A 17,732-nucleotide genomic window follows, 5' to 3' on the forward strand; every position below is an offset into this window, starting at 1 on the left:
CCCGGCCATCCTTGGTTGCAGCTGTCATTGTTGTTTGGCGGGTCCGGGCCGGGGATTCGAACCCGCCACCTCAGGTGTACGTGGCTGGCGCCTTAGCCAGTCGAGCTATAGGCGCCGAGCCATGAACCACATTTCATTGTGGTTCTAATTTGCATTTCCCTGATAATTGTTATAGTGATATTGAGTATCATTTCAGGTTCACATTGGCCATCCTTATTATCTTCTTTGGGAAAGCGTCTGAGTTCTTTGCCCATTTAAAAAATAAGATTGTTGCTTTCACATTATTAAATTGAAGGAGTGCTTTATACATCCAGATATTAATCCCTTGTTAGATATCCATGAGGTGTTTCTTCACTCAGTTGGAGTATTTTTTGATACTCAAAAGTTAATTTTGATGAAGTCCAATTTATCTATTTTTTCTTTAATTGCTTATACTTTTGGTGTTATCCAAGAAATTGTTGCCAAATTCAATGTCATGAAACTTTTTTTTGGTTTTCTTCTAAGAATTCTGTTTTATTTTTTATATGTAGACCTTTGATTCATTTTGAGTTAATTTTTGTATATGGCATACAAGGGTTCAACTTCATTCTTTTGTATGTGGGTATCCAATTTTCCCAAATTATTTATTTAAAAGATGGTCCTTACCCCATCACCTGGTCTTAGCAGCCTTTTTGAAAATTATTTGACAATATGAGAGGCTTTATTTTTAGGCTTTCTATTCTAATCCATTAGTTCATGTGTCTATCTTTGTACTAGTATGACAGGGTTTTGGTTACTAGAGATCTGTAGTAAGTTTTGAAATCAGAAAGTGTGAGAACTGCAACTTTATTGTTTTGACTATTTGGGATCCCTTGAGATTCCATATGGATTTTAGGATAGCTTTTTCCTATTTCTGAAAAAAGTATTGAGATTTTGATAGGCATTGCATTAAATCTATGGATCACTTTGGGTATATTGGTATTTTTTTTATTTTTTTCAGATTACTATGAGGGAACAATTAGGTTGCTTTGCTCACGTTTATTACATAAAGTCCAAGTTATAGTTGATCCCTGCACCCAGGGGGTGTGCTATAACCTTACATTGTGCCAATTAGGTGAGAGCTCACCAACCCCCCTTTCTCTTCCCCTCTATAACATTAAGTCTTCCAATACAGGAAAATAGCACATTTTTTCATTTTGTTTTCTTCTTTAATTCCTTTCCGCAACATTTTGTGGTTGTTGGTATACAAGTCTTTCACCACCTGAGTAATCATCATTCTTAATTTTTTTTTGATGCTACTGTAAATGCCTGACTTTTCTATGTTGATTTTGTATCCTGCAACTTTGCTAAAGCTGTTTATTCATTCTAAGAGGTCTTTTGTGATATCTTTAATGTTTTTCCCATATGAGATGATATCATGTAAGATATGAGAACAGAAATTGTTTCACTTCTTCCTTTTCAATTCAGATGTCTTTGATTTCTTTCTCTTGCCTAGTTGATGTAGCTATCACATCCCAAATTATGTTGAATAGAGGCAGTGAAGTTATGAAGTTATCATCCTTGTCTTGTTCCTGATCTAAAAACAATGGTTTCAGTCTTCTACTGCTGATCAGCTGTAGGATTTTCATATAGACCCTTCATTATGTATATATACATTAGTTTTCTTCTGCTCCTATTTTGTTGAATATTTTTATAATGAAAAAGTTTGAATTTTCTTGAATGCTTTTTCTACATCAACTGAAATGATGATTTTTTTTCATTCATTCTGTTAATATGGTGTATTACATTGATTGATTTTTGTATGTTGATCCATCCTGACATTCAAGAAAGAAATCCCACTTGATCATGTTGTGTAATACTTTTGAATTCAGTTTGCTGGGATATTGCAGTTTTTTCTTATTGTGTCTTTGTCTGGTAGGTTGGTCTTTCCAGTAGTTCATTTTATCTAGTGGGATGGAGTTTTTGACCAATAAACAGGAAAAATAAGAAACAAATAACAGTTAAGGGTTCTTATTGTACTTGTATACTCTTTATATATCTCTCTGTAGCTAATATATATGTAGTATGGTTCCATAGTTTGACAAGCAGTTTACTTTTACTAAACAAGTTTGAGGATAAGTAGATGTCATAAGAAGATGAACTAATTAAGAGAAAGCAAGAAGTCCAAGTCTATAAATTCCTCAGGCAATCCTTAATTCTTTAGTGAACTTATATCTTTTCTTATGCAAGTTTGGCAAGTCATTAATTAGATTATAGATAACTTATCTGTATTGTGGTGATCCATAGGTTGGTCCTCATGCTCACATACAAGATATAACAAAGAGATACTATTTACGAAGAAAGAGATGTTTAAGGAGAAGCAGTAGAAGAAGGGAAGATGCAGGAAGAGAAGGGGAAGCAGGCCAGGAAGAAGTCAAGGTTCAGGGGACCAAGAGGGAAGCCAACCCGAGCTAGGTCACAAGAAAGAAATGACATTTGTATTAGTCCTCTCTAAGGTATCCTGTGGGAAACTACTTGTTAAATCTTCAGTCTTTTACAGTCCTCCTATCTTTTAGAGATTTCTTCATACCAAAATAAGCAAACAACAACAACAAAAAAATAGGAATTTAGAATATATGAATCCTTTGATCTTAAGGCACCAGGCAAGAGATCATCTCATTCTTATTTTAAATTTCCCAGATACCATGTGAAGGAGAATGCGGGTATAACTGCATTAGTGAAATTCAGTGTCTGCCATTGCCTGAAAGAGTACTGATACGCTGGTTTAAATATAGTATTTTTACCTCCTTTCACTTCATTGACCTTCCCATCACAATTATTTTGTTTGGTTCAATAAATATGGTTTGATTAAGGAAATTATAATCACAGACAATATAAATTTATTAATAGCTGGTTTCTAAATCTATCCCACTTTAAAAAGTTAGCATTAAACATAAAAGTATTCCTAAGCATTTTTTCCCTAGAATGCCACATAATCCATGTTCCCAGGCCCAATGTGCTCATTTATTAGAGCACAGGATATAGGCAACATAGACTTCCTTCTCAATTGGCAGGTGTGTATGTGAGCAGACGCATGTGTTTATAGATCTTTAACTCAAAAATTTTAGAGCTGTAATGATATCTTACAACTCTCCTACGACATTATTCTTTCTACTAATTTTGTCCATCAGATGGCATCTGTGAGAAGATTGTGATAAAACTTAGTTGTGAGTCATAGCATATTTTTTTACCGGATGCAATGATGGTTATTGTCCTAAATTGACAGGTGAAGTATGCTGTCCAGATGAACAGCACAATCGGGTTTCCGTTGGCATAGGCAACTCCTGCTGTGGCAGAATGCCGTACTCCACCTCAGGAAACCAGATTTGCTGTGCTGGGAGGCTTCATGATGGCCACGGCCAACAGTGCTGTGGCGGACAGATTGTGAACAAGGATTTAGCGTGCTGCGGTGGAGAAGAAGGTGTGACATACAGCCGCCTTCCAGGTAAGGGGTCCTGCTCTACCTCGGAGTGGATGAAGAATTGGAAAAGCAGAGAGAGTAAAAAATTTGCCCTAGAAATAAAACAAGTAAGTAATTAAACACATTAATTGTGTATAATGCAATAACTACATAACAAATAAAAATGTAATCTCTCATTTCATATGTATCTAATGCATTTCATAAAAACACATTAAAATTCTTTCCTCTTGAAAAGTGTCATATCCACTGGGGGAAAAAAATCCTGCATATAAACGTGTTGGTTCTGGATCAAAACAATACTTTCTAGCTATTATTAATGCCATCCAACAATATTGTGATGATAATATGTGATGTTTCTTTCGCTCCAGTATTCTTCAATATTTAGGAAGCTAATCCTATAATACTAGTACTAATAAATCATTTTCATAGCTTGAGTACTTACTAACAGTCACTCTAATGGGTTACACATTATTATTTCAATTAGCCTTTACTATAATCTTACTTGGTAGTTTTATTACTATCATCCACATTTTAAAATTTAGGAAAACTGAGATGCAGACGTCAGACATTATACATGAATTTCTACTTGCTCCACATTACACGTCTAGTAAAGGTTAGGTTTGGGGAAGGAGGCCTGAAATTTATACAATTGGAGGCATTTAAGAAAAGAAAATTAAATTACAAAGATAGAACAAAATAGGAGTATTTATTTATAATGTAAAATAAATCACCAATCTAAAACCAACCAGCAAATGCCACTTACTTACAAATCCCTTATTTGTATGACACATTTCCTGGCATAACTCTGCCCTTTCCCCTCTGCATGTTTAATTTATAGCCTTGATCACCTCTTCATACCACAATGGCCTTGGACTGTAATTATCGATAGAGACAACAGACAGATAATTCAGTCTTTCCTGTTACGTGGTTAATCAAATTTGCTTTTATAAATTATTTAAAGTTTAGGAAAATGGCTCTAAGCTTCACAACTCATTCTTGGAGTGGTATATAAATGATTAGCATTATTGTCAAATTTGGGGAAATCTCCACCAATGGTCGTTCTAAGATTTTAAAAATCTGAAATTTTTTTGTCTTAGAGTGATTTTCAGGGATCTTAAGTATTTGTTAACTGGACAATGTCATTAACCTGTCTTTCATGGATATCGTTTCTGTATGACTGAATCTGAGCTCTGTGTTATCATAGTATCACTATTATCTGTAGATCTTTTCCATTGTATGTATGAGTTACTTCTCTTCATAATTTGTATCATCAAATAATCAAATTGAGTATGCGTTTCTCCCGTTCTATATTCTTCATTTTCTTTTAATCATCTACTACTTTTGTTCCGTTCTAAAATTTATTTTGTACAAGTCTCTTGATGTCAGAATAATGTAAATTGATTCCATTGTTCTGTTTTACAGCTTTTGTTTCATGTTGCATTAATTTTGCTATCTTATTTTTCTTTTTCTTTAAAGCTTCCTTTATATATGCAGCCAAATTAGGGCTCTGTAGTTTCTCACATTGCTTTTCTTTCCAAATTGTGGTTAAAATAGCATATACAAACCTTAACCGCATTTTTTATGGAAGCGACAGAAACCATATAAATATAGCTACTAAACCCAAATTAAATATTTCCCAGACTCAATTTTCTCTTAGATTTCAAAACTGCTCATGGCCATATCAGCTTCAATCAACCTGAGGGCACATATGACAGAGGGCAAGTTAAAGAGGCAAGAGACAGTGGTCACACCAAGTTGTGGTTGAATACTATTCTTTTTTAAACTTTATAAAAATATATAACCATATTTGCCTTGGAAGGGGTTAATACAAGCTATGTCCTCTGAAGGTCAAGCTTCATTAACTTCAGGGTAAAACCACCCTACAAATAGTGTTGGAGCTCTGAGCATGATCTCAAAACATGACAATATCTTAATAGAGACAAAACGTCAGTCCTCTACTGTTTCTTCCATTTTCTTCTTTTCCAAAACACCATCAAGATTTATGCATAATGCAAGTAATAATTATTTAAATTGATTATTACAGTTATGGTTATTACCATTTATGTTTTTGTCCATTACGTTTACTGGTATCTCTTGTATGTAAAGGTCTGATGAAGCCTATTAAGAATAGCATTCAAGGTGGTGCCTGTGGCTTAGTGAGTAGGGCCCCGGCCCCATATACTGAGGGTGGTGGGTTCAAACCCGGTCTCAGCCAAACTGCAAAAAAAAAAAAGCCTGTAGTCCCAGCAGCTACTCAGGAAGCTGAGGCAAGAGAATTGCCTAAGCCTAAGAGCTGGAGGTTGCTGCGAACTGTGACGCCATGGTACTCTACCGAGGGCAACAAAATGAGACTCTGTCTCTAAAGAAAGAAAGAAAGAAAGAAAGAGCATTTAATAACAAAACCAGTCAACTAAGAAAAAAAAGTATCAGTCCTTAGTGTGCCTGAATCTTCTGCCTTAATAAAAATAGACTCAGAATAGTGATAGCCCTTAAATAAGTAAGACATACCAAATGAAGTTATTCACAACTAAACTTCAATCCCCTCAGTATGGGAAAGACTCACTTCCCTCATTGAGCCTAAAAACCCCTTGATTCCTAATTTCTTATTTTATCTTTAGAAAAATAACAGTGGTTTCAACAGTGGTTTCAAAGTATTTGCCAATCTTCAAAGTTATAAGTCATCCATCTGGATCCACACTGTACCCATCCTATGCAGTTTTTTTGACTATCCCAGTGAGACACATCTAGTGGGAAGGTTCTGATATATTATTAGCAAACTGGTTGATATTCCCACATCACTTTGTTTGTCTCCATCAACTGTCTAGACAATAGTGATAATAGAGAGTTCACCCTACATACAACATAAGCAGACTTCAATTAGGACATTTTCACTGACAGCATGAATTTAAGGATTATATCTCCAATAGGTGGCACAGGGCACCTGGATCTGTACTAGATGGCAAATAGAAGGTTTATTTTTCCAGGTAAAATGAGCAAACAAACTAAAACAAGCACACAACAAAAACTAAATTCCCCAGATCTTTGAAAATGAATGATGCACTACATCATACCACACCTACAAATCCAGAACAGTTACACAATCACTTCAGCAATCTCTCCTAAATTTCTCCGGGGATTCCAGATTTAAGGGTGAGCATTCTAAAGTCTAGTTAGGGATGTGTGTGAAGGATTGTTTTGTCAGAATAAAATAGTGGAACTTTAAAAAGTTGATCTTTTCAGCAATTTTCTTTTAAGTTGTGACTCAACTGGATTTCACTGGAAAAGCTAGTTATATGGTACAATATGTGATAGCAAAAAAATTCAAAACCATTTACTGGTGATGAGTTTATTAAGCAATGTATGGAAAGCATGGCAGATATAATTTGTTCTGAAAAAAATGGGGATGTTTCAGACATCACTTTGTCTCACCAGCCTATAGCGAAGTGAATTGATTTAGAAATTGGAAAATCTATCAAAAGAAGTTTAGAGAATAAAGCCACTAATTTTAAATGTAATGCTTTGGTGATGGATGACAGACAGAACTGATGGTACAAATATGGCTCAGCTTGCTATTTTTATTAGATGATGATGACAAATATAATGTCCCTAATGAAATGGCTTATTTAGTGCCATTAAAAGATGTAACTAAATCAAGAGATTTATATGAAGCAGTAAAATATATGTTAATGTGATTTTCTTTGTCCATTGTCAACATATCTGGGATAGTAACTGATGGTGCCCCAGCGACGGGAGACAAAAGAGAGGGATTTATAAAATTAATAGAAGACAAGGCAATCACTGCCCCAAACTCACATTTGATGAATATCATTGCATATTACATCAAGAACATTTATGCACAAAAGCTTTAAAACTGGATAATGTTCATGTAAATCATCATCAAGACTGAATTTCATAAGGGCCAAGGGATGGAATCATGGCCAATTTCAGGAATTCCTTAAAAGTATTGATGCTGACTATGGCAAGATCATTTAGTTTTCAGAAGTAAGATGGCTAAGTAGAAGCCAAATGTTGAAAAGATTCTATGATTTGCAACATATTATCAAGTATTTATGGTATCAAAAACCAAATTTGTGCCAGAATTTGATGATGAAACTGGCTTACAGATTTAACATTTTTAGGAAACTAAACTGCTCATTTAAATGAGTTAAACACGTATCTGCCAGGTGAAAACCGACTTATCAATAAAGTGTCTCACGCCGTAACAGTGTTCCAAACAAAACTGAAATTATGGCAAGCCCAAACTAAGGAAAACAATTGTATGCATTTTGACACATTGGCTGTCCTGTCAACAGTGAAAATATGCCATCTTGCTTCTTGATTTAAGAATTTGAAAGCAGATTTCAAGTTTTCCAGGAAAATAATATTTTGGTGCATTTGCAACTTCATTTTCAGTCAACATAAATATTTTCAAGTAGAATCCACAGAACTGCAGTCTGGCATTAAACTTAAAGTTCACAATCATGCCTTATTCATGTCATTGCTTTTCAGCAGGACCGACATTTGCGACCAACTACTTTCTTTTTTTTAATTTCAGATTAATATGAGGGTACAATAATCAGGTTATACTGTTTACATTTCTTAGGTAAAGTTCAAGTTATAGTTGAGCCCTTCACCCAGGGAGGGTGTGCTGTATATCCTTACATTGTGCGCCTTAGGTGAGAGCTTACCAATGCCCCTCCCTCCTCTCCTTCACCTGCTCTCCCTCTCCCCATTTGAGTTTAATTGTGTCTTTCTCTTTTATGTGGGTATATAGTTGTTTATCTATTGGTTTCATATTAGTATTGAGAACATTGGATACCTGCTTTTCCATTCTTGTGATACTTTACTAAAAAGAATGTGCTTCAACTCCATCAGGTAAATACAAAAGATGTAAAGTCTCCATCTTTTTATGGCTGAATAGTGTTCCATGGTGTACATATACCACAGTTTATTAATCATCCATGGGTTAATGGGCATTTGGGTTGATTTCACCTCTTGGCAACTGTGAATTGAGCTGCAGTAAACCTTCTAGTGCAATGGACCGTTTACTTGTAGGTCTTTGATGATCCTCCATACTTCTTTCCATAGAGGTTATATTAGTTTACAATCCCACCAGCAGTGTAGAAAGTGCTCCCTTCTCACCACATCTACACCAGCATCTGCAGCTTTGGTATTTTGTGATGTGGGTTATTCTCACTGGGGTTAGGTGTTATCTCAGGGTGGTTCTGATTTGCATTTCTCTGATGATTAGGGATGAGGAGCATTTTTTTCATGTGTTTGTTGGCCATTCATCTGTCTTCTTCAGAGAAGTTTCTATTCAAATCTCTTGCCATTTATAAATTGGATTGTTTGCTCTTTTGGTTTGAGTTCTCTAAACATTCTAGTTACCAGCCCTTTGTCAGATCTTGTGGCATGCAGATATCTTTTCTCATTCTAAAGGCTGTCTGTTTTAGTTGTTGTACTCTTAGCTGTGCAGAAGCTTTTTAAAGAATCCCTGTTTAATATATGGTGCTGGGAGAACTTGTTGCCATAAGCAGAAGACTAAACCTAGACCCGCACGTCTCACCATTTACAAAAATTGACTCTTGCTGGATAAAAGCCTTAAATCTAAGACATGAAATGATAACAATTCTAGAAGAAAAAGTGTGGGAAAAACTCTTGACAAAATTAGCCTGGGAAGAGATTTTATGAAGACCCCCTTGGCAATTACAGCACACCAAAAATAAATATAGGAGACATGATCATGCAAGCAACTATTTTTAAGGATGAAACACATTAACTGTAAAATTCAAATCAAAATACCTGATGAGCACCTTGAGAACTCACTGAGAATTGCCAGCTACTTCCATGGAACCGGAAATCGATGACTTAGTTTCTCAAATACACTGTCAAATATCCTACTAGTTTTGTGCTGCCACTTTTATTTTTATAATAAAAAATATCAAAAAGATGTTTTATTGCTTAGATATCTGCATTTTCTGTATTAGTGATTGCCAACTTGAGACCTGCTCAACAATTTTAAAAGGCTCTCTGAAGGGCCCACTGCACAATGAGGATGATTATGGGGACGTTTTTGCTTATCTGTGATGGCAGAGAACACGAAGAGTATGCATGGATTTTATTTTATTTGTTCTCATCAGCTTTTGTTAGTGTTGATGTATTTAATGTGAAGCTCAAGACAACTCTTCTTCTTTCAGTGGCCCAGGGAAGCCAAAAGATCGACACCCTGATCTATGCTCCCCAGCTCAAACTAAACCAGTATTCACTGAGATCAGTGAGCTGCCTCTCTCCAGCCAGCCCCCAGAGAGGGGCATCTCTCGGGACAAGTGGCACGAGTGTGTCAGACCCGGCCCTAGAGAAAGCCCTACCACCAGGAGGGGGAGCAGGAGCTGGGACACCGGCTGCCAGCACTAAGGTTAGCCCCACCACAGACACAGTCCAAGTGCGGGAGGCAAGAAGTGCCGTGCCCTGAGGCTGGACACCGGGAAATGTCTCCTGGGGCGTGGAGTGTTGTACTAGGAGAACAAGGATCACTGATGTTCACAGTGCATTCCATAACGAGACGGTTCACGCCAAGACGTTGGTGAAGAACCGCATTGTGCTTATTGGCAGCGTGCCATACTGACCGTGGTGCACGTCCCACTGGGCCCCGCCCAGGGCCGCTAGAAGGGCGCGAGCTGACTCCTGAGGAAGAAGAGATTTTAAACAAAAAGGTAAAAAAAAAAAAAAGTCAGAAGAAATATGATGAAAGGAAATAGAATGCCAAATAAGCAGTCGTCTGGAGGAGCAGTTCCAGCAGGGCAAGCTTCTTGCACGCATTGCTTGAAGACCAGGCCATTGCGGCCGAGCAGACGGCTATGCACCAGACGGCAATGAGCTGGAATTCTATCTGGGGAAAATCAAGCCCAGAAAGGCAAACAATTCCTCCTCTCTCTTAGCTTGTGTAATAAAGGTGTTCATTGTTCTAAAAAACAAACAAACAAACAAAAAAACTGATGAGCTCTCCCAGTGTAATAGAATCACCAAATTATAAACCTTAATGAATGATCAGAATCACAACTGACAATTTTGTTCTTTGCACAACAAGTGTATGCAAAAGTTGAAAGGAGAGGTGCTGTCTCTAACTGCTTTACCTCCAAGGGAGTGAATCTTAAACTTAGTCCTGGGACTCCTGGACATCTCCAAGACCCTTTTAAATGGTCTGTGACATCAAGACTATTTTTGTAGTACAGACATGTCATGGAGACATTACAGGTTCAGTTCTAGATCATTGCAAGGGTGCAGGGTCCAACCTGTACCCTGCATGTACCATGCTGACTTCGTGAGGTTTGGATAGAATATCACAAAAAGTATGCACAAGTTTTTTTTGTTTTTTTTTTTAAGTCTACCTGTATTCACTGTGTAGCCCAATATAACTCTTATTTTTCCAAAGTGTGACAGAAAACAAAAAAGGTTAGACACCCCTGCACAAGGCAAATATCACAATAAAGTGAGTCATACAACTTTCTTTGCCTTCCTAGTACATAGAAAGATTATGTGTACACGATACTGTTGTCTCTTAAGTGTACGTCAGCAGTATGTCTAATAAAAGCAATGTTCATACCTTAATTAACAAACACTGTACTGCTAACAGTTCTCTGAGCCTTTGGCAACTGACTGATGAAGGTGGTGGTTGCTAAAGATTGGGGTGGATGTAGCAATGTCTTACAATAAGACAACAATGAAGTCTGCCCAATAGACTGACTTTCCTTTCTCTGTGGCATGTAATACTGGCTGATAGCATCTTACTCATAGTAGAACTTCTTTCAAAATTGGAGTCAATCTTCTCAAACCCTGATTCTGCTTTGTCAAATTAGTTAATGTCATATTCTAAATCCTTTGTTGTATTTCAAGAATGTTCACAGCATCTTCATCTGAAGGAGCTTCCATCTCAAGAAACTACTCTCTTCACTCACCCAGAAGAAGCAACTCCTCATCTTAAAATTTTATCATGAGATGCAGCAATTCAGTCATATTTTCAGACCCCACTTCTAATGCTAGTTCTCTTGCTACTTCCAGCACATCTACAGTTATTTCCTGCACTGAAGTCCTGAATGCCTCAAAGTCATCCAAGAGGCTATGAATCAACATCTTCCAAACTCCTGTTAACATTGACATTTTGGCCTTTTCCTATGAATCACAAATATTCTTACCAGCATCTAGAATGGTGAATCCTTTCTGGAAGGTTTTTAATTTAATTTTCTTAGCTCTATCAGAGGAATCTCTATCTCTAGCAGCTATAATCTTATACATGTGTTTCTTAAATAATGAAACTTGAAAGTCAAAATTACTCCTTGGTCCGTGGGCATGAAATTTAGGGAGAAATCACATTTGTCTCCTTGTACATCTCCATCGGAGCTTGGGTGACCAGGTGCATTACGAATAAGCAGTAATATTCTAAAATGCTTTTTTCTGGGCAGTAAGTCTCAACAATAGGCTTCAAATATTTATTAAGCCATGTGGTAAACAGATGTGCCATCATCTGGGGGTTTTTTCGTTTTATTTATAAAACACATGGAGAGTAGATGTAGCCTAACTTGTAAGGGCCTTAGAATTTTCAAAATGGCAAACGAGCATTGACTTCTCCTTAAAGTCACCATCTGCATTAGCCCCCCCACAGAGAGGCAGCCTGTCCTTTGCAGTGTAGAAACCAGTCCCTGACTTCTCACTTCTCCTGTCTTGTTATGAAAGTCTCTCAGATGGCACCTTCTTCCAATAAAAGGCTGTTTCATCTACGTTGAAATCTATTGTTCAATGGAGCCACTTTCCTCAGTGATCCCAGCTAGATCTTCTGGATAACTAGCTGATCTTCTCCATCAGCCCTTGCTGCTTCACCTTCCACCTTTATGGTATAGAGATGACTTCTTCCCTGAAACCTCTGCTGGTTTCCAACATTTCTTCTGCACCTTTCTCAGCCTTCATGGAATTGAAGAGAGTTAGGGCATTAGCTTAAAGGAATGTTGTGACTGGTTTATCGTCTATCCAAACCACACAAAACTTTCTCCATATAAATAGCAAAGCTGTTTTGCTTTCTTATCATTCCTGTGTTTACCAGGGTAGCAGTTTGACTTTCTTCAAGAACTTTTCCTTTGTATTCACAACTTGGTGAGCAGTTTGGCACAAGAATCCTAGTTTGGAGTCCATTTTGGCTTTCAACATGCCTTCCTCATTAAGCTTAATCATTTCTAGCTTTTGATTTAAGATGGGAGATATGAGACTCTTCTTTTCACTTGGACACTTAGAGGCCATTATAGGGTTATTAATTGGCTTGATTTCAATATTCTGTCTGAGGGACTAAGGAAGTATAAGGAGAGGAGAGATCAGTTGTGGGGGGCAGGGGGGCCTGGCCAGCTGGTGGAGCAGTCAGAACATACACATTTATTAATTACATTTTTCACCCTACGTGGATGTGGTTCGTGGCACCCCCAAATAATTTCAATCATATAATAATAATTTCAGTAATAATTATTGAATAATTATAATAATAATTTCAATCATAACATCAGAGATCACTGATCACATTTTATCATAACAGATATAATAATAAAGTAAATAACAGATACAGTATATCATAACAGATATAATAATAAAGTATTGCATAAATTCCCAACAACACAAAGTAAGCACAAACGTGGAAAAATGGTACTGGGAGACTTAGTCAATTGCCACAAATCTTCAATTTATAAAAAAACTCTAAATGTAATAGTTTGGGAAAATATGTTTATTTTCTACAACAATGTTAACATGTTATGAATTTTATTATTGTTATTTTAAATGAACGAATTACTATGTATTTTAAACATTTCTGTCTTCAGTTTTAACACAGTAAATGTCACAAGATATTACCCATATAAACAAAAAGCATTTTTGAGTCCTTAATAATTTATGAGTATAAAAGGATTCTGAGACCAAAATTTGAGAACCACTGATTAAAGTCATAGTAATGTCTACTAAAAAATCATGGTGGTAGGTAGTTATCCTGTGCTGTGACTAACCAGTTGAGAAGCACCTCCTACTTTAGATGAAGCAGATAAAAAAATAAGTCTATTAAAGATGGAACCACGGTGGTGGGGAGGATGCAAAAGTATTGACTCCTCTAGATCTCAGTACCTCATACTCTTTCAACGACAGCAAAATGTCTCATTTTAGTGTCTTTGTTCACCTAAACCTTTTTTAAAAATTAGTCAATCAACATACTCCTTCGTTCATTAAATATGCACTGCATGGTGACTATGTTTAAGATATTCTTAGTGCTTTGTGAGCACAAAAAAGGCTAAGTTTCCATTTTTATCCTCAAGGACTTACAATCCAATCAAGAAGAAAAGTACCCATAAGGTCGCACACAGGCCACAGGAGAGAGATGAAAGCATGCCTGGGTACAGGACTGCAGGATCACCCCAGCCAGGGGATTAAAAGGATTGTTTCATTGGATTAGCATCTCAGACAATGAGCAGGATTTTGAGAGGTGTGGCTGAGTTAAAGTGTGAAATTAGCAATCTGCAGACCACATCCAAGTAATAGCACTTCGGTTTGTAGGACGGATATACCCTGTGTAAGAAAAGAGTGGGAGATACATCTGAGCAGGTAAAAGGATTTGAACATTATTTAGTCCTTAGGGAAGAGACAATGTGATGCTAAGAACTATGATTTAAGGAGATTAATTAAATGTGGGCAGCAGAACAAATGTGAGGGAGAAGGGAAGGGAAGTCAGAACATCATTGCCGTAAAACAAAAGGCGCCTGTTCCGAGAGGTGGCACAGAGTTAGCTGTCCACTGGGACGATGGAGCTTCATCTTTTATTCTTTAGAATCTTTTAAACAGGATAAACCCTACGCACAAAAATGTGCCTGCAGCTTTTGCCTTGAAGTCCATCCGTGAACCCAAACTTCAGAATCATTTCTGTATTTACCTCCATATGATGTTCTATATCGGTCAAATATTTCTTCATTTATGACATTCCTCATCTCCTAAAAATCGAGAGCGTTTCTCATGACGTTCTGCAACTCCTCCAGCTCTGACAATCCTTGTGGAGTGAAGGAAGGATACTTTTAGAAAGGGGGGAGGAATCTCTTTTTATTCTCTGACCTTCCTGAGGGTTTCTCTGAAAATAGACAGGTTCCGCTTGTCTTTTCCCGCTCACTGCTGCGGCTCTCTCCTGTCACCCCTAATGACTGTGACCTCAGTGACCTTCCAACATATCCATATGGCCCCGTTTCTCCTTAACCTAGCAGTCCTGTACCTGCTGCACGAGGGCTTGGATCTCATCATATTGTTCCTAAGCCTGGCCTCTCTCACCGCCTGGCATTGTGTGCCTGCCACGAGACCAGGCTGGCTCGTAAAACATCTCTTTATGTACTTTATTACTTAAACTCTTTTATTTGCCTGCAGGAGCCCTTTAACAAAATCACATTGAATTGACTTTCTCACACCAAATCAAATCTCCCTGGTCCCAGTTCAGTTGTCTTTGTCAATATGTATTTTATAAATGGAGTGAATTAACAGATGCTGTTGGAACAGAAGTGCTGGGGTGGCGTTTATGTTTTTAATGCTCTCTCCGGGCAGATGAGTTGTGTAGTAGGGTTATACAGGTATCTCGGGATGAAAGTCATGCTCGTCATTTCAGGGATATGTAGTCTTGGCTGTTTTCTTTCAGCATATTTTAAACCTCTTTATTACTCATGCTTTTTCCTTAGTGTTTGCTCCTATGGTTTTATCATTTATGCCATTCATCTTAGGCTGGAATTGATCCTGTCCCTTAGTATTCAAAGATGAAGATTAGAGCCTCTCTGTCCTTCCAACAGCACAGGATTTTCTGTTAACCATGGGAAACTGATCACGAGATGCCTTGGGAATACACGGCCTTATTTCTATTATGAATTTGTCCATGCAGCCTTTGATATGAAACTCTGGGTTGGAACTGTTTCAGAATAGAACACTGAGTCTCCATGTCCTGGGCTCTGACTTCACTGGAGCAAGTGACACCCGCGGTTTGTTTCACAAGATGGAATTTGGGAACTTTGCAAAGAAGGAAGTACAGCCACAGAAATCAACGGCATAATAGTTGTATTAAAATGATATTTCCTTGGAAGACTTTCCTATAATATAATGAATTTTTTGAACAGTGTAGTATATCAATGCTATCAAACATACTGCAGTGCTTTGGGGAGCATTTTCCCTCAACCCCTTCTCCCTGCTTTGTGGGGGTCGCTACAGAGCCACCTACTGGTGAAGACCCGCAGGGATTTCTTGCCTTGCAGGGTCTGCCACTAATTTTACACATTTGTCCTAAGAATGACTAATCATTCTTTTTTTTTCTTTCTTCTAGGCCTAAAATATTCCTTGCCTTCAAATGTAGTCCCCATGATCAACCCCAGAGTTTCACAATGATTTATCATTCCAGGCTGGTTTTTATTACTATTTTTCCACTCAAAAGCATGATATATTATTCTTGATCTTCCTTAAAAAAAAAAAAATGGAATACTAGTTTTGCAGATATAACTATTTAGAAATTCATCAAGAAGGTATGCTTATATTCTTTGCTTTTCAGACCTGCACGTTAAATAGGTGTTGGTAACATAGCTGAATTATTAATAATACTGTGAGTAAAAAATTCTTCTTCCCTCCACTGTTTCTCGGTTGTATTCAATCCAATGGAAACCGTCCATTGGAGATATATACACACACAGAGTTGGAAAAATAGTGTGTATGCTTCTGACCTGAAAAATAAACATCTACTCGTTTAATGTATACTGTGCCACTTTAATCACACGTGCATCTTGCTCAGAGAGACTCTCCACCTTTGTACAAATTTAATGAAGAGCTGCTGAAGAATGGACCAATCCATCAATAATACATGACCTGTTTTGTTTTTCTTTGGGCATATTTACAATTTGTGCATTCTGTGTGTCAAAGTTCAAAAGTCAAGTGCTACATGTGATAAATTAGGTAGGGGTCAAAAGTTACTGCAATGCAGTTTCGGAAGATGGTCTGTCTCTGAATTCGCAGCTCATTCATGCTGAAGTGATGCACTATGGGAATTACTACCAAACTCTGCTCGGCAACATCTGCTCTCCCTAAGTGAGTTAGTGCACGTCAGACATCTTTATGTCAGAATATTGCAGTGATGGATGCAGTCTTCAGAAAATGCTGCATAAAAATCTGGTGTGCCGTTCTGGCCATTAAGTGAAATTACTATTTAAATTAATGGCACTGTCACAGTTTATCTGTGCAAAGAATGAACGCTGATTAGGGTATTAAGTAATTAGCAATTTATCACACTGGAACAAGGTTGATAATAATTAAAGAAGTAATGGTTTACCAAAGAAACTAGAAAGGGAGTCACTTCTTGTTATGTGAGTGAAATCTTGGCTGAAAATTTCAATTCGGTACAACAAAGACGAAGCTCTTTGTGAAAGCAAGCATCTTTTTTTGTAAGTATAAAAACAGTTGACCTGTCAAAAGTCCCTCAGAGCGATCAGATGACTGATTAGGATTTTGAATTAGGTCAATGTCTGCGTTTTGATTTTACTCACAGCATAGTGAAACCATGAAGTAATTTGGGAGTAGAGGGAGAGAATATATTCTGTTTCCCTAAAAGGCCAGATTTTAGGCTTTGACTGCTCTTTAAAATAGAAACATGAATTGTTTTAAGAAAACTGCTAGGAAAAAAAAAACGCCTATAAAGAAGCCAAGGTTGTATTTAAATATCTAATCAGGAGGCAACAGAAAAATGTCCAAACAATACAACACTTAAGCTGGAGATTTTTCTTATTATTTAATGTGTGTGTGTATGCGCACATATTATATTAGTACATATACACATATATAATATGTATATGTGCATAAATTTTTACCTATCATAATCAAGACTCAGACTGTAATAATAACCCTACAGGGTGTATTTATTGAAGAGAACTTTTCCAAAAAATGTTAAAAAAACTAAAACTATAATATGACAGTTTATTTTTAAGACAGTTACTTTGAAGAGTTATCACATTTAGATACACATGGCACGCCAAAGCTCTGTTATGATCAGTAAATATCATTAACTGTAATAAGATGTTTTAAATATTAGGAGACAATTTTTTTAAGTGGAAAGATCAGTCTGAGGGTTCTTTGGAGTCAGGTGCTCATCAATGTCTTTCTTGAGGCATGTGCCAGGCAAGTGTCTACTTTCAATTATTTTTAAAAAACAAAAACACTTAAAACTCTTTGATCTATTATTAAGAGTGTCTGTCATCATGTAGGTGTTTGT

The 17,732-nt window shown here is 37.0% G+C and overlaps 1 protein-coding gene across 1 annotated transcript in view; it reads left to right on the forward strand.

Annotated features, from left to right (window-relative positions):
• USH2A (usherin) overlaps positions 1-17,732 on the forward strand; it is a 775,219-nt gene that overhangs the window by 600,113 nt on the left and 157,374 nt on the right. The window contains exon 49 of the mRNA XM_003800142.1: positions 3,245-3,463. Within this exon, the coding sequence (XP_003800190.1) occupies positions 3,245-3,463 (219 nt within the window). The remainder of the gene's footprint in view (positions 1-3,244; positions 3,464-17,732) is intronic.

Source organism: Otolemur garnettii, unplaced genomic scaffold (assembly GCF_000181295.1).
Source record: "Otolemur garnettii isolate 467f Iridium unplaced genomic scaffold, OtoGar3 scaffold00168, whole genome shotgun sequence".
Lineage (NCBI taxonomy): Eukaryota > Metazoa > Chordata > Mammalia > Primates > Galagidae > Otolemur > Otolemur garnettii.